This window comes from Oenanthe melanoleuca, chromosome 2 (genome assembly GCF_029582105.1).
Source record: "Oenanthe melanoleuca isolate GR-GAL-2019-014 chromosome 2, OMel1.0, whole genome shotgun sequence".
In the NCBI taxonomy this organism is placed as follows: domain Eukaryota; kingdom Metazoa; phylum Chordata; class Aves; order Passeriformes; family Muscicapidae; genus Oenanthe; species Oenanthe melanoleuca.
The window spans coordinates 55,232,397-55,255,837 of record NC_079335.1 but is presented as its reverse complement, the minus strand read 5'-3'; the positions used below and the strand labels follow the sequence as shown (position 1 = coordinate 55,255,837).

Genomic DNA, 23,441 nt, shown 5'->3' with positions numbered 1-23,441 from the left:
ATGGAAATGCCAAAATGACGAATGCTCTCCCATTCATTTTACATAGTTTAATTTGCAGAAAGCTGCAGAAGCCTACATCAGAATTTCCTGCAGGATTATCTTAAGGAGGGTTGAACAGGATGATTCAAACCCCTCTAAATATTTAGCAACTTGAATATTCTCTGATTATTTTTAGTGACATATCAGAGTTTCTACTTTGAAAAGGCTGGAAAACTATGTAGATGGGTGAAATGTATGTGACTTTTTCTCCCTTTTATGCACAACACCTTTTAGCTGATCAGATTAACACTACATGCTACTCTGCTTAAAACAGATTAAAAAAAGAAAAGGAAGGGTGAGTTGTCACCTAACAAAGACAAAAGACAATGTGCATTGCAGGCTTGCTTACCAAGGCCACAGAGGAACCACTTTTGGTTTGCAAAACCAGGTTTATGTTTCTTGCATCTTTATTGTCACATTCAAAAGGTAATTGTATATCAACAGCAAAACTCCTTCAGTCTTCATTGAGACCATTTTTTATTTCTGTCTAGTTATGGCTTTGGCATGTGCTTACAAGTCCAGTTTCATGGAAGATGATAGTTTTATTTCTCAAAATTCCTCACTAAGTTTAAAAACATGACTCTTAGCGAGCTTCTTAATATTTTTCCATGTAATTTGATTACTTTGATACAGGTTTACAAACCTGTAATAATAATTTGTGATAGAGCAAATAAAATTCATTATAAGCAAATTGTGATAAGCAATACTGTGGAAAAAACCCCAAAACAACTCTTTAGTGTTCTCTTTTTGGAAGAAACATTTAAGATGCTACTGATATCATTCTTATATAAATATATGGTCCTTCACATGAGTACCCTCATAGAATGAGTAGCATGGCCTTCATGGGCAGGTGTTCATTATTTTGAGTATGGATAGCAAAACCCAAGTCCAAAAATGAGAAGAAACCAGATCAAACACAACAGGACTGACTGAATGCATTTCTTAATTTTGAATTTCTTGGAGAAAGGCCAGGCTGTAATTAGATTTCCTGAACATAATTTCCTCAGGGATTTCAATAACTGCAATACAAAAAGCTAATTAATCTTTCAATACCAAAATTCTATTTGGCCTTATTTATATAATAATATACAAACTGACTGTGTTTAACATTTGTATCATCCAAACTCTAAAGGTCAAGAACTAGAGTTCAGATAGCTGAAAATTCAGTTTGCAATCTTTTTTTTTTTTTTTTTTTTTTCATTTTAAGCAAATTTAAAGCCCCAAATTCAAAATAGAAAGAAAACAACCAAACAAAAAACCCAAATTCCTTTAATATATTTTGTTGTATAAAAACTCACGTGTTTTGTTAGTCAGTTTTTAATGTCTTGTGTAATGGTGCTAAATTTCATGGTAGGTATTAACAATAAACACTGAATTACAAGGGAACATACAGGGTATTTATTTACATGATTATATGGCTTTCATATATTTTCCTTCTTAACCATGATTTCAGATAATAAGGTTACTCTTGGCTTCTCATTTTTATCATTTTTTAGATCTCCATGTATGATAGCATAATATATCAATGAATGTTTAGCTTCTGTTTGGCTCAAAGTTTTTAAGAGATGTCTATTATTTATGAAAATGCACAATTCATGTATGTCATACTCCTGTATGCACAAAAATGGTGTAGAGCTCTTTTTTCCTCTGTTAGTTAAATTACTCTTTGATAAAAAATATTTAAGGACACTGTTTAATTTCTGAATTGTAATTAAAGGAAATATTTGAAGGAAATAACCCATCTCATTTTCAGATATTTTGTGCAACCTGTGTTACTTAAGCTCTAGTATTCTGTTTATTAATCTTTACAGGTCTTTATATGTAAGTATTTTCATGGGCTAATGGAGCATAATAGACCAAACACTCACTCATTGGAGTGCCTTTTTTTCCTGAAATGTAGTTTTTAAAAAAACCAAAAATCACAAAACCACTACCTTCTTACTCCATAGCATAGTCATTATCAGATCAACACACACTACTAATTAAGTTAAATTTGACTGCTAAATAACTCCCAAAGAGCCAATTTATCTAAGGTAGTATGAGCACATATTCATTTCTCCTTATACATCACCAGCTGTTATTAATTAAATTCTAGTCACTTCAGACAGCAAGTTTGAAATAATTGCCACTGTGGAAACACTTGTACCTAGCAGTGAGCTGGGCTGCTACTTTACTAACATTGATTGTCACCTGGAAATAGGTAGATACCACTCTGTTTATTTCACTTTGGAGTTTGTGAGATATTTAGAAGTATGTGCGGAATTTTCAAATTTGTTTCTTGAATGTTCAAAGCTTTGTCATAAATACCCATGAAGTGCAGAACTAAGTTCAACTACGGTTCTCTAAAGAAAATGTCTCCTCTCTGAAGGTAATACACCTTTTGGAGCTCAGAGGAGATTCCTCCCTCTGCACCAGCTCCTCTCAGCTGGCTGCTCTTCTGAGGACTGAAGTGATGCTTGCAACCTGCTTCCTTCCTACCCACCTTCCACCCACATCTACAAAGCTTCTGTGGGCTGATGCTTTGACAACCCTGCAGTGCAGACTGTGGGTATGACAAGGTATTAGGAGGGAAAGGTGTGCTTTGCACTCATTTCACTTTCTGTGCAAATTCAGTGCTTTTAATTAGTCATCGCAGCAGAAGGCTCAAAGAGATTTTCATTACAGATAATGAATGGCAGTCTCACATGGAAAAGTTTTGCAGCCAGAGTCTTCTGGATGCACTTCCTAGCCCACTGGTGAGACTGAATTAGTCTCTCCTGAAATCAACTACACTTTCTCAAGCTTCAATCATCATACTATATGTAGGAAAAATGAAAATGTTAAGTTCTGAAATATTTATTAGTCCCATGTTTCGGTGGAAACGTGAATAAAATCTGCATACTTCCAGAAAGTAAAATTCTTGCATTTTTAGTAATACAGTTCCAATATGTTAAATCCTGCACAGCTAGGAGGTATAGATATTTTAATTATTACTTTATAGATAAAGTTTTGCTTCCTTTACTTTGAAGGCCATTTATAAGGACGAAAAGATTGCAGAGAGTGAATATAACACATTTACTATCTTGCTGATGAAGACACATCAAGAGTATTAGAAGAGGAAATCTAACATCTCTACAGATTGTGTCCATGAAAAAATATCAGTGGTATGGTGAATATTTGTGGGGTGATGTACAAGTATAACTTTTTCCCAAACAGCTTCTGGAATATTATTTTCTTTTTTCCATTACTGGTATTTAAATGTAAGACTATCATCATGATTAAAAAATAACTTTGCTCTATGGAGAAAGATGGGAAACAAATGCTATCCCCTTTAATGACTCACCCACTGAATGTGCAGTTCACCTGCTGGTTTTAATTTATGTGATAATTTACAAAACAAAACATGTAATGTCCTTCATCTATATACTGTGTTCCACTTATTTCCATGAAAATATGCAATGTACCTTGCATTGGGTACTCTTGTTTGGGAGCAGTTTCTAACCTCCTATCTAAATGTAAATTGTTTATGCACACAGATTATTAAGAGAAAAGTAAAACAAAATCCTTAAGGCCTTTAGAAATAATACAAAGTGATATGTTTATGGAAGGCTATTTTTAAAAGGTCTGCATTTTAAATGTAACAATAATTTCAGTTTCCTAAAAGACACAAATCAATTTCAGTTTAAGAGCAGTGAATCATCATCATCAAGTTATGCTAATTATAGCACTCAAAGGCTTAAGCAAATCTAAACATCTGAAAGAAAACCATAGAGAGAAGAAGATGATTTGTTGAAGGCCTGCAAGTTAGTTGAGTCAACAGTTCACATATATGATTTGCTAAGCAAATTTACCAAGAATAGCTCTTCTTCCTAGAATTACTTTGTTTTAATCTTGCAACTCATATAGTCACTTTATGTAGATTTAATTAGGCACCCTGAGGTTGCCCAAATACTTGCCCCATCTTATTGGTAGAAAATACTAAAACAACCTGATGTTCATTAGCCACTGAGAAGCTGCATTGAGCCAAATTGTCTATCCAGCTTTATGTGGTGATTCTGGAAATAATTTTCACCATTAGTTTACAAAATGACTAAAAGAAACCTGTTTTATGTAAATTTGGGAATCCTGCTGAGGTTCTTGACAATTGATAAAATGAAATGGAGAGAAAATAACCAGTGCAAATAAAGAGCAATTTGCATCAAATGGAAAGAAGCTATAATGGATATGGAATCATAAGCAACTTGCCTTGTAAACTGTAGATTTCTCCAACGCTGTTCTGCCGGGTGATGTGATGCCAATATGCACTACGAGGAAGTGAGATCGACTTGGATAAAGTCATTGGTTCAGACAGACTGGTCTGGAGCTAAAAGACAAAGAAAACATAAATGGAAGGTCACACATAAGCATGAATAACCACAAATAGGCATAATAATGATAAATAATCTCAAAACTGTAAATCGAACCTATGTCGTCATGAACTTATCATTTTCTGAATTATGTCAGGTTTTATATGATCATTTAACTGTGTTACAAGCATCAGCACTGTGACTGCTCAGGAAAAAGCTGCAGAAGTGTGTCTGGGTCTATAGGTTCATTAACAAAGGTTAATACTAGGACATCAAAATATGTCTCTATTTATCTACAGCTATTCTTCTTGCTGCCAGGGTTTTGTTATTTTCTTCTTTATGATAACGATGGATTAACATATGCCTGAACTCTAAAACCCCTCTGCAATCACATTTCCTTTTGGCCATTTAGCCTGTATATTGGATTGAATACCCAGAAAAATGCTAAGAGAGAATCTGAGACAACCAGCAGAGAATTAGCAATGGAGAGTCATTAATCTCCTAATCCTCCTTTGAAGGGGAGGTATCTCATCACCAGTAGCAGGCTCCAGCTTCAAGAGCAGATTTTCCTGGTCTGGGGGACTTTATGTGATTGAAATTGTAAATTGCATGGTAAGTCCCTGGGTACAAGAGCTACAGCACAGAAACCTAACAGGAGGAATGTCAACTTTATTAAAGAGATCTCTGTCTCCAACAAACTATTGATGTAAGTGAAACACAAGACAACACTACAGAGAAGAAAGAAAGATGAAGGATTGGGCATTCTGGCAACCTCTTTTGATATTTCTGCTACACTTTCTTTGTCTAGAAGGAAAGAGAATGCACCTGCAAATTTTTTGTATCTCTGGTTTTACAGATTATAAAACGTGATCAATAATTTTTGGAATATAAAAAACCACCATAACATTGTAAGCATAATTTTTTCAGGGGATGTCTGAAAAGATCAATACTGAAGGATCAATTATGTCTGAAGATTTAGAATGTTAGTTTTTTTTAGTTTTAAAGGTGGCACTACAATGGTACTGTGAGAGGATGGGCCTAGAAAATCATTTGCAGAGACTTCAGCTACAGAGCAGAAGGTATTCTATGTCTGGATCATTTCCTGCAGGATTAGTTCCTAGGGATTCCTCATTCAGAATCATAATGACAAATTAAAAAAAGCCCCTTTTAAGTGTACAAACCCATTCTGTAATTTAAACCTCTTCTGCCCTCCTCACCCCCCCCCCCCCCAAAAAAAAAAACAAACATAGAGACAGTATCTACCCAAAGATCTAAAATTATTTAAATTTTGAGTATTAACAGAAACTGATCTATGGAATATATTTTGCTTCAGATCAGTCTGTTGTAATTACTTCTGTTGTTTTCTTGAGAACTGTCATCAAAATAACTCCCTGTCTTCAGCTAATGTCTTTTCTGCTCATTTATAGACAAGTATTAAATTTCATTTGTCAGTGGTGCAGATCATCACTAGAAGCTACTCGATATGAAGCAAAGAGCTTGCAGATGCATTTAGTCCATAAAAAAAGAAGTTTGAAAGCATTATCACAAGAATTCCAGTTTTAGGGAGACTTGGGGGTTTAAAGCTTATTGATACACAGAATTTCCTTTATTGTAGAGATCAGGACAGTAACAAACCCTCTATATTATGTTACCATCTTTATGTAGCAAGGGTAACAAGGGTAATTTTGCTGAAGAAGAAAATTACATAAATTACCTAATTTCAGTTTACTGATGATTTATTCATAACTTATTCACTCAAATGATAAATTAAAGGCAAAACATTTTCTTATTATGCATTCTGAAAAAAAATATTCCAATAATTAGAACCTATTTGACTGCTAAATCGATGGACTGAATGGAAGTGGTTAAACATATCATTATTCTTGATCTGAGGCAGCCTGATCTGACTAATAGTGATGCAGAAGAACTTAATTTGCACACATTAGAGATTTAGGAGAATAAAATAAAAATAAAAAAAACTATTCTCATTATAAAATAAGGTAAGAACTGCTCTAGTGCAGGAGACTGCACTGCAAGCATTCACAATTCTTTGTTTCCTCAGATTCTCTAACTAAAGAACAACTTCTGATATCACCTTTTGGGTAAGAATTATCACCATATGCTAACTGCAAGAGGACCAGATGAACCATGATTCTCTGGGGACTCCATAGAGAAAAATATGCAATTTCTAATTTATTAGAATATCATCCTCATGAAAAAAACAAAACAAAACTTTAAAATAAAATATCAATTTTGTTTTTAATTTGAGATTTTAAAATAGAAGCATAAACCTATGGATTTGAAGACCTTATTACCTTGAATATCATAGAAAGGATGATGACATTAATTTGTCCATGAAGTTATTCTTACTGAATAGAAGACTGCCATCAGCTATAATTTTTCTTTTAATCTTTTTTTTTTATCCATATAAGAATCACATTGTTGATCAAATGCAATTGACAATGCCAGAATGCTTACTTCCACAAAGTGCTGTTTATAAAAATATTCCTGTGTTCAAAGAAAATTGAATAATATATTGACAGAAACCCATTTTCTCTAGAGAACATCCTATATGTTACACTGTGGGTATTTCAGATAAAAAACTTCAAACCAACGTGAAGAAAACACATAAAAACATCCATATAATCAATTGTTCATATACTACTAGATAGTTCTTTGCTATATTAATAATTACAAGTTAAACTAATATTTAATTATAGAGATCTATGGTTTCAAAATCCCTTTTCCCCAACTGTACATGAAATTCTGGTACTTAACAAAGTTTAAATAGAGAAACCAAACAAACAACTTGTAAATCAGGGAAGATTTACAGAACTGTTTAACTGTTAAAAAAATGAGACACTCAGGTTCAAGACCTCTGGTGTTCCAGACCAATGAGAGATCACACTCAGAAGTTCAGAGACTTTGTCCTCCATACCCTTTTCTTTTGTCTTTTTACTATGCCTCATTAAAAAAACAACTGGCTTCCCCTCCACACTTTTTTGAAGCAGCTAATGTGGGCAAAGAAATTTTCACTATGGAAAATCAAGTAAATACCCTTCAAATTTTCTTCTTTTCTCAAAGCAGGTAGACCATCCTGCACAGATTTATTACTGTCCTTAATTTAACAGAAATGTAACAGTTAAAAATATATTTAAAAATTATTTCACCTATCTCATTAAGCCCGTTTATCATGCAGAAAATTAAAACAACATCTCTGAGTCTGGATTTCTTCTGACATAACAGGCAAATATTCAGCTGTTATTTCCAACACCAACATATTCTCAGGAGTTGGCAAAACAGGCTCAGATGCATTAGCATCAACTGTACAGACAAAAACAGCAAAGACACATGGAAGAAATAAAATTTTATATCTGGGAATAAATTTGAGATGATTCTGCTCCTCTACTTTGCTCAAGTAAGATCCCACCTGGAGTACAGTGTCAGCTTTGGGGTCCTTAGTATAAGGACAGGAATTTGCTGGAGGAAATCCAGAGGCAGGACTCAAAAATGATCAGAGGGGTGAAACACCTCTCCTGTGAAGAAAAACTGAAAACCTGGGGTTCAGACTGGAGAATTTCAGGCAGAAGGTTTCAGGGAGACCTCATTGTGACCTTTCCATGCTTTATGGGGCCTATAAGAAAGATGGGACACTTTTGTAGCAGGACTTATAGCAGGACAAGGAGTAAGCGTTTTTAATTAAAAGAGGGTAAATTTATATTGGACATGAGGAAGAAATTTTTTTTTATGGGGGTGGTAAAACACTAGCATTAGTTGCCCAGAGAAGTTGTGGATGCCTCATCCCTGGACACATTCAAGGCCAGATTGAACAGGGCTCTGAGCAAACTGGTCTAGCTGAAGATGTCCCCTCTCATTGTAGGGGGGTTGGATATTAAAGGTCCCTTCAAACCCAAAGCATTCCCTAATTTCACTGAGGGTTGTTTTGCTCTGTTGCATCTATGTACTGGTCTTAATAGAGGAAAGTAAAAGCAATATACCAAATTAAACATTCATCTAGAATGCCTTGGCTACAAATATTTCTCAAATTTGATGAGATTTCTGGAAATAAAAACATAATCTAGACATTTTCCCTCCAGTTTATGAGGTAGAAAGTAAGAACAGAATTAGAACTTATGTGAAAAGTAGAAATGCATACATCAAAATCATATTAACTCAGGGAATTTTGTGGTGGGAATATAAAAAACCAAACACCACTGACGCATTTTTGTTATCTCGTAGGGAACACCTAGTAGTTGGGCTGTATCCATTTACTCTGAAATTTGTCTGATAAAATACCTTTCACATGGTGAACATTACATTTCTTTCCTGTATCCAAATCACCCAAAATATTGAGCCATGTGAAGTCTTTGCTTCACCAGTGACAACTTTATTATTCTTACAGGTCTATTTGATTAAAATAGAAACAAAAGAAAAGAAGTCAATTAATAGACTGTCACTGTAAGAAGTTTCCAATATTTTTCATTATTGTTCTTCCATGAAAGTCTTAAAGAGTAAATTTTCTTTTAATTCTCATAGGCCATCTCCACTGACTTCAATAGATTTGTTACTCTGATATCAATAATGAAGACAATTCCAAAAATGGAGCCTGTTAACTGTATTAGGGTTCTGAGCTTTGATCTTTTTAACATATTATTCTCTCACCTTTTTTTTTTCATTAAAAAGTCAAAACACTGAAGGTGACAGAAAATACATTTAGCTTGAGGAGACAAACTGAGCAATTTATAGTTCATTCCTTTTATTTTTTTTTAGTCTACAATAGGGACAACTTTGCTTTTTACAGATATGCTGTGAAAATAGGTTAGTTTATTATGGATAAAACCCTCTGTCTCATTTCAAGTTCTCATTAGTATCTTTAAACAAATAGCAAGAGAACTAGGTCACAGAAGACTAACGAGAATTGTAGTCTAGAAATATGAATCCAATAGCATTATTCAGATTTTTTTTTCCTTTCTAGCTTGAAAGAAGTTTACTTTGTGTGTTATGCCTTGAATAGAAGGAGGGTTTAAGAAATATACTTCACCTCACAAGTGTGAATTTGCTGACACAGACTCATTTCACTTGTATTCACTGTAAAAAATTACTAGAGCTTAAGAGTCACACAATCTAGTAGGCAGCATCAGCTCAGATATCATCCAAATTAGAGAAAAAGTGGGAGAAATGTTTTTGGGTTTTTTAAAGAGAGCTTTATCATTTTCTCATCATGACCAAACTAAGGGTATAGTGTTTGTCTGTTTTGCAAAAGCATCAACTGTTGTCCCGTATTCAACTTGCATGAATATATTATGACACATAGATCTATTTTTTATTTTACAAAAAACAGTTCTTATCCAGTACTGTAAAGCAGACTGTTCCTTCTTCAGCAGAGGTTTGCCCATGTTTCTGTTGAAATCAATGCTTCTGTTCCAAACAATTTTCCAATTTGTCATTTTGAATTCTGTCTCTTCATTGATCCACTTCCACATTGTTATAAATGTAAGAACTGGAAGTATAATAACTAGACTGAGTCTTGATCCTTCTTTGAAAATACTTAATAAAACCGAATGCAGGATATAGTCCTATGAAACTCCACTGAGAAAATTCTTTCCTTTGGTGATGTGTTACTAATACTCTTTGGTTATAATTTTTCTGGAGCCATTTGTACACAATCACTTAGCTTGCTTAGAACACAGTTACGTTCATTTATATAAATGTTACTTGGACTGTGTTCATTACCTAAATATGTCTACTATTAATAGGAACACTTATAGGTGTCAGCATACTATTTATTTGCTATGCAGTGCTTAATATTTATTTTTAAATTTTTATCCAGCTTGCTGTTCCTGAAGGAATACATAATATTGGCAAAACACCCACCAATGTATGACCTCACAAGTCTTCTAAAAAAACTTGAAAACTTGAAAAGTTATCTGAAAATGTAATTTCAGTGATTTCAGCCTTTATAATTTATATCTAGCATTAAGGTTTTCAGTAGTGATTCCAACCTTGATGTTCCCTTTTGGAGAGTTACTTAATCAATTATAGACAAAAAAAAAAAAAAACAACAAAATAGTAACACCGCTTTGTGGTGTCAGAGTGGATGACAATTATTCTTTGGTGGTGCAATAACATTTTGAATTAGTAATAAAGCAATGGTGGAAGAAAAGAATTCTGAAGGGGCTGATTGTTTTTTTACATTCTTCTTGGCCACAATATAGAGGACTGGTAGATTTTGCTCCTTTTCTGATGGAAGTGTGTTGGGTTTTTTTCTTCTATTTTTTCTTTTGTCTAAAAGAAGCTCATAATAGATCAATGCTGCCAGACAGAACGGATTAATGTTGGAAGAAAATTAGATACATTTTACAGCATGTTGGGATTATATTTGTTGAATGTCAGTAAGGTGTGTGTCTTTACTCATATTCCGTCATAAAATTGTGAGTTTGTTCCTTTTGTGAAAGTTTTCTGGAAACTGTAATAATTAGTGTGATGGTAGAAGCTCAGATTCTTATATTTTTCAAATGTTTGAGCCATTTTACTATACATAAGAAACACTTTACCCATTTCTCATTGCATAAAACCATTCACTAATAACATGGGAGATAATGCTAACAGCTGAGCTGAGACTATTTCAAGCCTGACTATACAGCAGGTCTTAGTGGAAACAAACACAACTGAGCTAATTTCTTCAAGAAACACATGCATGTATATATATATATATATGCATGCATGATATAGAATCCCCTATTGCACAGAAATTATTTTCAGATTTTGTTTGTCTATTCTGCTGCCATGCAACAGGAGCCAGCTACGTATGCTTGCCCAGAATGCCAGCCACACCTGAGCAGCAGGTTGAGAGAGGTGATTCTCCCTCTCTATTCTGTCTCGTGAGACCTCACATGGAGCACTGCATCCAGCTCTAAGGGCCCAGCTCAAGAAAAACACAGACCTGCTAGAGCAGGTCCAGAGGAGGCCATGAAGATGATCAGTGGGAAGGAGCAGCTCTCCCATGAAAACAGGCTGAGAGAGCTGGGGCTGCTCAGCCTGGAGAAGGGAAGGCTTCATCTTTTCAGTGTTTGTAAATACCTGATGGGAGAGTGCAAAGAAGACAGAACCAGGGTCTTTACAGAGGTGCCCAGTGACAGGACCAGGGACAATGTGCACAAACTGAAACATAGGAGGTTCTTGCTGAACATTAGGAAACACCTTTGCTGTGAGGTTGAATAAGCATTGGCACAGATTGCCCAGGAAGGTTGTGAAGTCTCTCACATTGTAGATATTCAAAAGACATCCAGGACATGGTCCTGGACAACCAGCTTCAATGGCAATACTTGAGTTAGGGGTATTGGACAATCCTCAATCAGTCTGTGATTGTCATTTCCAAAATTATAGAGCAGATTCTACTGAATAGGGAGAGTCACAGGTCTGTCTTCTGAACAGTGTAAGGATAAGTAAGTTGAGGTAGAAGAGAATGGACTGAAATGCATCAGTTAGAGAGATCAAAGAAAGAGACCATCAACAAAGACTCGTCTTCTCCATTTGGAGCAAGTGTTTTGTGATTAATTCAGCCTGAGAGTTCCAGAGTTCCAGAAGGGGCTCTTTCATAAGGTTTATCACCAAGACCTAAAAATAGAGAGGCTTGCTATCAGTGCTGACAAACAAGCCTTGTCCTCCTTCCTCTGTGTTTCACTCTCCTTGCTCTGCTGAGTATTCCTCTCTCTTACAAAGCTGCTAGAGTCTGACATCAACCTGAAATGCTCTGGCAAAGTCTTCAAAGTAGGATTTATTCCATGGAATTACTTGCCCACAGATATGACATATCTAAACAGATATTTGGAACACTTGAAGCCTCAGTATTTTACTTGAGGACATAAGGACAGCCTTTCTGACCCCATGGAAGTTTGCTTTAGAACTGGTGTGGTAGAAGCCATGGTATGAAAAAATGTCTCTTGGTGGAGAGCAGACTTGAAAACCTCTCTCTAGCATGTGGCAAGAAAGGTGAAATATGGATAAACACAGATTGTCCCCAGATGGGAGAACTCCACTTGAATAAATTTGGGGCTGAAAATTTGATTTCTAAAAAATGCTACAATCTACATTCACTGTTCACTGCACAGTTATTTGACTTTCATTATTTCAGATAAAGCAAATGACTTGGACCTCATGAGATTTCTCAAGAAGTTTTTTCTTCTATTGTCTAAAACAGATCAGTAGTTTCCAATTACACATATTTGTGGAAATCACATTTCTTTTAGCTTCTTCATTTCGGTACACAGAAATTGCTGACCAATGAACTTTAATAAAATGACAGGAAGACAATTTTCTGAATACTGTCTGAAACAGTAATCATCAGTAACTTTTCATGAATATTCCTCATTAAGCTTATCAGTGCATGACTCCAGTATTCAGTGACACACATAGTCTGGCTGACCTCTACTTCTGACATTTTCAGAAGTTAGTTTTATATGTCATACAAAGACATTTCAATTAAAAACAAGAAATAGCAAACCTAGAATATATTAAAATTACTATTATGTAGTAAAGTCTTCTCAGATGACTCTTTGATATCTTCCAAAAGAATACAGTTCCTTCCTTTTAACTAGTACACTTAAAATGTATCCTGAATCACACCTACTGGGGCTAGTTATACATATGCAATGCACATGAATGTAAATTATTAAGTTTTAGCTTTCAAACATCCTGTATTTTTTGGGGGGGCGGAGGGGGGGTGAGGTAGGTATATGCCTGTACATATGAACACACAAATAAACTCATTGATTTAATTTAAGGCAATTTACTAATTAATAATTAAATGTTTACTTAAGTAGCTGCACAGCCTTAAATGAGTTTTTACAGATTTAAAATGAGAAGCTGATATTTGAAAATAAAGGTCTATTCTTTACCACTGTGTGTCTTCACATATATATCTATCTATATACACCATGATCATGTATATAGATAGATACAGCCAGAGCATTCTTGACAATTGTTCTTTTAAAATTGAAACAAGCAATCATTAAAAAGCAATGCATACACTCCTAAATAAATATACATAATGCATATTTGGAAATATTTGGGGCTGAAATTTTTACTTCCCTACTGATCTGTATTTACTAATATAGCAGAAGTAGCCGCAAATCAGGAATTCAATTTGGAAAGGTGGGAGACATAGAAGTGCTCATAGATTGCTTCATCTTTCCATACACTTGTATCAGCCCAACAAATCCTACCATCATTTCTTCACCTAATTTCATTTTCAGACAAAAACAAGGTGGTTTTCTCTGCTGGCAAAAGTTGCTAGGCACAGTAGAAGTTGTACATGCATGACCACATGCTATGTAACTCAAGCCTTTTCATACCCATAGTTGCTATTTAATGAAAAAATCCTTTGCTTTGTTTCAGCTTCGCAAAACAAAGGAAATAGAATTATTCCTGTTGCCATGGAAATCTGTAACTCCATTGCTTTTTTGCTTCAAATGTATGTAAAAGTGAACACCAAACAATATGTGGGAGCACATCACAGAAATACCATCATTTTGCAAAGGATTCTACAAAATCTCTCAAGTTACAGCAATTGCAACTTTTACCACTATATTCTACAAGGAAATGATTAAGAATAATGAAAAGAAGAACCTTTGCTGATTTATCAGTGAATTTTGAATCACAAAGACTGTAGAGATGTGCATTCAATAGCCAGTCATACGAATCCACATGAATCTTGCCTGGCAGCTGCCTTTATGGAAATGGATCCTGACAGACTGAATATGCTATGAGACTAGCAGCTTTTACCCTGAGACAGTCATAAGAAACAGAGAAATTGATGCTTCTGCCATAGCATGGAAAATCTTCATTAATTCCTTGCTGCTGAATTCTGCAGAACTGAAATATTTAAAAAAACAAAAAACTATTCCTGCAGTTGAGATGGAACACTACTTCATTACATTTAACATTTTCATCACCAGCATGGGCAGTGGGGCAGAACTGACTCTTAGCAAATTTGGGGATGACATCAAATCAGGGGGAATAGTCAAACAAGACAGGAAGGCTTCTATTCAGACGGATTTCAGCAAAGCAGAGGGAAAGGCTGACAGAACTGTCATGAAGTTCAGCAATGACAGATGCCAATGCTGCAACTGGGCCAGGGCAACTGCACACAAGCTGGGGACTGACTTGCTAGGTAAAAACTTTTCCAAAAGGAACTAGCTGTCCTGGTGCTAATGTGAATTATATTACCAGTGTATTTATACAGTGATGGAGGCACTGGACCACATTAATGAAAGCATGGCCACTACAACCATGAAGTCACATTTCTCCCCTATTTGGCAATTGAGAAACTACATTTGGAAGTTTAGCTATGTTCAAAAAGTCTTCAGGTCTGGGCCCAGGCACAAGAGGAATATCAAACTGGAGAGAGCCTGGCAAAGAACCTTTAAGAAGCAGAATATGATCAGTGATGCTGGATTAAATGTCTAATGTTTATTCACCCTGAGAAAGCAAAGGCTAAAAGAAATCTAAACCCATTTTTTTCTCTTTCTTCTGAAAATATGTTGCAAAGAGGACTGTTATCAGAGATGCACAGTGAAAGGACAAGAGTCAACAGGTCACAGGCTGTGCCAAGGAAAATTTAGACAAACTTAAGGAAAAAATCCTTTGCAGTGTGAGCAGCCGAGTGCTGGAATGAGTGCCCACAATCTGCATCACTGGGGATACTCAAACCTTGACTAGTTTTGATGCTATACCTGCTTTGAACAGACAAGTAGGTGAGCTGACCACCCTTCCAATGCCAGTATTTTTGATGCTATACTCAATGGGTTTGAAAACTTGAGAGCTAAGGAGATGTGCTGTGCCATTGAGTCAAACTGACATTTTGCTGACTGCAGTAGCAGCACATCTCTGTGTAGCACAGCTAGTGTGGTTAGTAAAATAATGTCAAACCAACAGTACAGGGTCTATAGTCTCTACTACTGCCTAACAATTCTCCTCAACTAGATTCCTGCATAAAATCTCTTAGCATGGCTGGCATCATATAAGACATCAGTAGCATAAGAACAATGACCTACAGCTGAGAGAAAAAAGAAAATACCCAATCTCTATCTGGATAGGCTCTGATAACTACATATTAAAAGACTGCATGTACTTAGAAAAGTTTCTGTATATCAGATATGGCTTTTTGACATACTCAGTATCTCTTGTCTTCAGTAAAAATATAATCAGAGAGATTACAAATAATTTTCAGGTTAAAATCCCTGTCATCTTTAAAAAAAAAAACAACAATAGAAGTGGAGAAAAAATGAAGACATAGGGTTAACTTCACCTAATTTTTGTCCTACCAACAAGTACCTGATGAGCCAAAGCACAAAAAGCACGGGAGAGAATTAAAAAGTAACTTTAGGGCTGTTATGAGAATTTTTGATCCCTTCTCAGATTATTACTTTTTGTAATTCTCCAATTCTCTGAAAAGCACTGTGCCCCTCTGTAAATCATTGATAAAGAAGTTTTCTATTTATCAGAGACAAAGCCTTAACTATTCCCTGGAGTGATATAAAGAACTCCTAAACAGAGTTACTGCAACAGAGGAAGGCCTTGCTTGACAAGAGACACAAAATGATGCTATAATTCAGAAGATTGATGAAAACCATGTGAAAAATATCTTTTTCAGAAGTTAATTCTTCTGTGAATAAGCAACTGACTATGATTCAGGATTTGTTTTGTTACTGTTTTGTTTTTGTTCTATGCCTAGCATACAGCTGATTATTCTATGACCTTGGGCAATTCACATACAGCTGAGTTTGGCCTTAATCTTTCTGTGCCTCATTTTACTCATTACTATTAATATCATAATAATACCTGTCTCATGAGAGCACTGGATAACTTCATCAGCTATTATTTTTGCTAATAATAATAGAAGCTCTATAGTTGCTTCGTTTTATAAGAAACAGTTTTCTGAAAACAGCAGATATGAGATTAATACTAAATTAAGCCCCCTGGTGAGATGGTTTGAGGATTATTTTTTAGTAAAACTGAAGTCAACATAACCTGCTTCTCTGTTGAGAGAGTTCAGTGATGTGAGCCTACCAGCACTGTTACACAAGTGAGCTTGTTTAAAGTTACACAATACAAAAGAAAAATCCCTTCCATATTAAATGTTTCCCTTGGGTTAGTTAAGGGGAGGGCTGGACTCCAGTCAGACATGCAACAACCACCACATCATTACAGCAGCCATTCCTAATTTATAGCTCATATCACCCACAGCTTTTAGCAAATAAAACTGCTAAACAAATCATCAATTTTGTTCAGGGAAGAGTTCTTTGGCTCTTCATTTTCTTCATTTCTGGAAACAAATATGAATTTCAGCCCAACAATGCCTTTCCAACTACTTTGTTAGCTCTGTAAACATGCAAGATTTTGCAAAGCACAAGAAAAGTGAAAAAAAAAAAGATTACAAATTTGGTCATGTCATCAACTTTCAAAACCTCTTATATTCAAATGCAACTTTATAAAATTGAAATAAATGATATCTGACTTTTAAGAAATAGCTCTTTAAAAAGAACCCAGAAATGTAGATAGGTGGCTGTAGGGATTATTAAAGTGCTCACATGCTAAATTCTCAGGAGAGTTTGCATCTTTGGATACCACACCATGGAAACATCTTTGCCCTGTTGCATTTACACAAACTAAACAGACCATGGTGACTTAAATAGAAACGTTCACAGTGGAGCCCAGCTGCATGCAAACATGTAACTGAGCTGAACAGAACAGGAACACAGTGTTCATAGGATTCATGCAGCTTCAGGATGGATTCATAGGATGGAGCAGGCTCCATGCAGATTAAAACATGTATCATCTCACTTGTGAGATGCCTTTGTGAAGATTTTAATACAAACTTTGGCTTAGCCCATGGTTTATATTAGCAGGAAGGCAGATTGTGAGTCTTAGGTGGCTTGACAGATAAAAAGTTAAACGAACGTGGTAACAAAATACTCCAAAAATTTTTAAGGAGAAAGAATGAGAGCAATTTCTCAGTAAGGATGCCCATATATGTGCTCAGATACTTGGGGTTTAGTCCATAGGAGAGATTTAGAGTACCTTTTTTGCACTCAAGATCATCCAGCCCTCTGGCTATGCATAAAAGAAATTTCAAAATTGTGTCAGACAAAGGGAGAATTGAATTTTTCCTACCATACTCTGAATGAAAACCCTCATGACTATTACCACTTCGAAAACATTCAAAACTCCAGGGCAAGTTTAGTTTCCAAATGGCAATACAGCATTTAAATTACATCACCAGCTACCAAAATATTTGACACACTCTTATGTAAGGATTTCCCAGCTCTGCGCTCACACCTGCCCACGCCACTTACCTACACACCCCACAAACTTTTATGTTGTCTGCAGTGTTTGTGCCATGAGGAGCAGCTCTGTGCCACCCCCATCACTTTGTAGGAGCAGCTGCACAAACCCCTTGTTGCCATAGTAAAGACTTTCTCTATCCCCTGCTTCCATTCAAACACACAGCAAAGACCCAGGAACGCCAACCACCTATGGAGCTCCTCGAGAATCTGGACTTTACACCTCATCTTTACTTGCTGACTGCAAGGTGACATACAGGGGCACAATGAAACCCTGCAGGTCACAGAGGAAAGGGGTAAAAAAAGTCTTGACTCAATAAGGAAAGGATAAATAGGAGACTCGTGGCTATGGAAGTTTGAATTTCATAGTGGGATGCAGTATTTTCTTTTGGAAAGTGAATGACACCTTCTGCATAGTTGTTGCATGCTCCAGTATTTGGATATGACTAATAGTCCCCAAAAAAATGCCAGTGAAGTAAGTCTACATACAAGACAATATTTTCTTGAAAATCAGAAAATAAAAGAGGTCCAGCTGAAAGAATCATTAACTATCACACAGTCTAACTATCCACAAATTTCCTGCTTTCTTAAGAGGTGGTGAATGTTGAAAATAAATTTGCAATGTAAGTTTAAGGATTACTTCATCTGAATGCACACATCTTTCTGAGCCTGAAGGCTAATGGAAATCTGGAAAAATTCTAAAAAAATTCTCATGGAAATCAGAGTTAGGAAAAATGTCATTATATTCCTAATGAACTATGGAAAATTACTGCCACTTGTGGGAACTGGGTTTACAAAACTAAAACCAAAAATACGCAGATTCTAACTTACCAAAGCAAATTCAAAATTCTTGATGTTGGTAATCTTGGCAAAATTTATAGATAGTCACAGACAGACTGACTGAGTGTTCTGCTGTGTCAGGGGAGGCTTAGACTGGAGCATTTCTTTTCTGGGAGGATGGTCAAACATTGGAACAGGCTTCCTAGAGAGGCAGTCAATGGCCAATCTTTAGCAGACATTTGGACAAAGCCCTCAAAATTGTGCTTTAAGTTTTGGTCAGCCCTGAAGTGATCAGCCAAGTGGAGAATATGACCACTGTAGATCCTATCCTATCCTATCCTATCCTATCCTATCCTATCCTATCCTATCCTATCCTATCCTATCCTATCCTATCCTATCCTATCCTATCCTATCCTATCCTATCCTATCCTATCCTATCCTATCCTATCCTATCCTATCCTATCCTATCCTATCCTATCCTATCCTATCCTATCCTGTCCTGTCCTGTCCTATATCCTATCCTATATCCTATCCTATCCTGTTATAGAAATAAGCTTCACAATACACATGAACATCAAGTAAGCAACTCACCAGCTCTGTATTGCAACAAGGCAGCCAGGTTTTTACAGGGTTATAAAATTTCTAGGCACACATTATACAGAGACACCATACACAGTTTCAGACAGGAAGTACAGAACAATATGCAGCTAAGTATGCCTGAATAACTGACCTGAGGCTATGATTTAACTTGCATGAAGTACATGAGTTAGTGAATCATCATGTGTATTCAGAACCTCAGTACTTGGCTTAGACAGAATTTGGAAAGAGAAGCAAACATACTAAGAGACCAATGTGTCATGACATGGGATAATCTTTGGATGAGCTGTAGAATTTTCTCCTCCTGTTTCTCCTTCAGGAATTGGGTCAACTCAAACACACTTAGGCAGAATTACAACATAAAAGAGCTTTTTTATACTAAGTAAATTACAGTGGTGAAATTAAGCCAAAAAGATATATAAAATGTATTTATATTTCATATATTCATTGGGTCAGCTGCATCCACTAATGTCTCTCTGAAACTCCCCTATTTCAGAACTGGAAATAGCAGGTTATAGGCATACCATTGCAAAAAGACATCAATAAAAACTGTAAACCAGTCAAAGCTCTGAAGATGCAGTGGCAAAAGTAGGATACTTCAAATTGAAGCCATCATGTTAAAATTAAAATTTAGAATATTTGATGTGTTTGTTGATATTTGGCCCTGTAATGTTTGATGAGTATGCATTTAGCTTGTGACCAGGTTTAAAACACGTGAAGATAAAGATAGTACAGACTCACAGAGCAAAGAAAAATAAAAAGTTCACTAATTAACTCATGCTGTTATTTCCTCCAGCCTCACAGTTTGTTTTTTTCCTGCTTCTAAGACAATTTACATTAATGCTTTTAACTCTATTTACATTTTTATTAATACTGTATTAAGACTGACAAACTGTAATTTATATTTATCAGAACAGTGAAATACCTTCCTCATCCTGTTCCTTATAAGAAAAATAAAATTTCTCTCAATCTTATTTCTTAACTACCTTCCTCTTCAAATCTCTTTAAGCCCAGTTTAATTGCCTGATATTTGCCTTCTTTGGTACATTCATTATTTCCACTCTAATAATGTATTTTAAAGAAATAATACATAAACTCCTTGATATTGCCTTTTTTTTTTTTTTAATTTATTTTAAATAAGATAAATCTATTGTGATGACTCACTTATACTAAGTTGAATTCTAAGGACAAGACTTGTAAATACTGAGAATAGAAACGTACAGATGCAGTGTTTCATAAAGGTATTTATCTTCTGGGAAAGGTTAAAAAGATCACAATCTAAAATGGCTTTTAGCTCTGCTGTCTAAAGTAAAACAAATGTTATAGAAAACTTCCACAGATAATAAGTTATGAAACTTGGGCCATTATCATTTATTCCTGCATTTATACTTCAGTCTTACTGATGTTTGATTAAGTTCAGCTGGCTAACATCCACTTTAGTGCCATCTTATTTAGGCTTATTGTTTTATACATTGTAAATTTTTATTCTTTTGAGATTACATAGTAAGTTTTTACTGGCAGCTCTTGAAAGAAGTAATTTATAGAGCTACAAAGGTATAAGTATTTCCTTAGAATTCCTGCCTCATATGTGTAGTCATAACATAGGAAATCTAGAGCTCTTAACCTCCCATTTTCTACCCTTCAATTACAGTGAGGGCAGAAGCTACATCAGAAGTGTTTTTAGTGGAAGTTAAATGGCAGAAGATCAAAGCTGGCATTAGAAAGGAAAATCAGAGATTAAGATTCCAATGCCATGTTGTCATCCTGGTGTGGAGGTTAGATAGACAAGTGCTGCTGAGAACAACTGTTCATATCTCTTGTGTAAAAACTATCTGAATGATGATTCTTTAAATAAAGATCACCAATATCATCTCCTGATGGCAAAGAGGGGGATACTCAGCCTTCTTTTAGACTAAGCATTCATGGAGGATGAATTGTTCTTTTCCTCTCTCTCCTCAGGATAGGACAACTGAGAAGATCTAATGGTCTGCTGCTACCTCTAAACCAATTCAGTTTGGTAATCTGAAGAACCCTGCTCCTTTTAGGTAGTCTTTTTGTTTGTTTGTTTGTTTGTTTGTTTGTTTGTTTGTTTGTTTGTTTTTTCTTTTTTGTTTGTTTGTTTGTTTTGTTTTGTTTTGTTTTGTTTGTTTTGTTTTGATTTGTTTTCTTTTGTTTTTTGTTTTGTTTTTTTTTGGCCAAACTAGCAAACTGAATTGTCTCATTCAGATAAGCACCCAAGTTAAGAGAAAAGGAAGTGGAAGGAGCCTGCAGTCAGTCTGGGACAGGGAAGGGGTGATGGAGCTGGCTCTTAGACACCCAGAAATGCATCTGCCATGTTCAACATCAGGCTACAGCTGGTGGGGGAGATACAGGCCATTCCTGAGGCTAACACTTTTGTTTGCAAACTAATTTCAAGACCAGCAATCCAACCAGGCTTCTAAATGCTACAGAGAAAAAAAAAGCAAACCAAACAAACAAGGGGTCAGAGGGCAGAGAGGGAGAGGGAGAGAGGAAAAAATGAGAGGTTTATTCAGGTGATAAAAGGGAAGTTGCTGACACTCATGTGGGAGCACAACAGCATGAAATAAAAGCATGTAAATAGAAAGACTGTCATCACTGTTCCTTTTAATTTGTTATCTTGGAACTGAAACCACTAAAAACCACTGCAATATTGCCCTCTCTCCCACAAAACAACTAGAAAAAAGAATCATCATCTGTATTACAGTGATCCATCAAAAAAAGCAAAGTTTGAAATAAGTGAATATACAGGTAAAAATTTCCCTGAAAAGAATTTCATTGGCCCAAATTTTTTATTGTCCCAAACAAAGCAAGCATAAAACACTGTCTCTCTGCCAATGCAACATTTCAAATTCAATCCAGAAAACCACCTGAGCTAAATTAGATCAATGTCCACTTTGCTGAATTTTTGAATAAAATCCAGTCTGCTTTGATCTCAGTAAAACCAATAACCAGCTCAAATCCACACCTATGCCAGTGACTACTGATCTCATATTTCAAGTCTTTCTTCCAGTGTTACAACTTGAAAGGAAAATAGGCAGAAGATGAAAGTGTGCACATGACTGCCTGCTTAAACTGACTTGGCTTCTCCTGCTAGAGGTGGCAAAGAGGCAGATTTGGTCCTGTACAAGCTGCCACAGAACAGTTTTGCTTCCAGCCCATGCACTTTTAAAGGTAATGGGAAGAATTAGTTTCCTTCTCATGTCTCTCTCTTATTAGCAGTTATCCAGCATTGTTCTTGGCCTGAGCAAAAGACTTTTTAGCATAAAAACAAATTTATTGTTTAGCATTCTGAAACAGAATTTTTGGGTGCAGGGCCCTCTATAAATGGAGAAAATGTGGCTTGTGGGTGTCTGCAAATACATTTATTCTTGTACCAGAATTTGTTTCTGGTTAAATTTTTGGTAGATTTCTTGGTGTGTTTTGTACTTTTTAAAATTTTTTTAAATTTTTTTTTTACATTTTTTTTTTTCCGTTATTTTTGTATTATCAAGGTGATGTAATTTGCATATTTACTTTGAAAGCTAATCATAATCTATATAGTTCATTAAGGTTGCTCTGGTATAAAAATTCACTTTTATTTCTTTTATAAGCTGTATTCATTTTTTTATACTAGATTCTACCCTATTATAATCTGATAAAAATTAAATTAAACTTCAGTGTATTCATTGCTTAAAACATATTAGCATTTAGGACAGAACACAAATATTCACAGGAATCCTTTATAATAAATGACTTCTAACGACTGGAAGGAAGAAGTAATGATTACTGTTGCCTATCTTTTCTTTTTTCTGATTTATACAAGAACAGATATAGCATTCACCTTTCTTTACTTTTAAAAAGAATTCTCTCATTTTCATATACATATATATGTATATACACACACAAAAGATTTAATTCAACACTGTTAAACTTGAGCTGTCCATTACAGAAAGGGTCAGGAAAGTGCAAAATTTCCCAAGCATAGATCTACAGATAAAAAGATCAAACTTTGGGAAGACCCACTAAATCCCTGATTTAAAATACTCTTTTGCTTGTATTTCAATTTCAGATCTTATGGAGAAATACACACAGGAATTTGGTGAAATTGTTGGAATTGGATACCATAAGACTTGATAAATGGAATGTAACACCTACTTAATCTATTTGATGTTTTAGATTTTGTTTCTAATATGAAAAAACTCAAATGTAGCGGATGACACACACCCCACCAGTCAGAAGAAGCAGAGTTTCCAAATCCAAACTAACATCAGTCTATTAGCTGAAGCATAAAATCAACAGGTTTTCCAGCCTCTTTTACACAGCCCACAGCAGCCTATGTGAATCTCTCCTGATGTCC

At 35.4% G+C, this 23,441-nt stretch overlaps 1 protein-coding gene across 1 annotated transcript in view; it reads right to left on the bottom strand.

Annotated features, from left to right (window-relative positions):
* Positions 1 to 23,441, bottom strand: part of DOK6 (docking protein 6) — a 238,747-nt gene that overhangs the window by 37,078 nt on the left and 178,228 nt on the right. Inside the window, exon 7 of the mRNA XM_056484076.1 lies at positions 4,264 to 4,381. Within this exon, the coding sequence (XP_056340051.1) occupies positions 4,264 to 4,381 (118 nt within the window). The remainder of the gene's footprint in view (positions 1 to 4,263; positions 4,382 to 23,441) is intronic.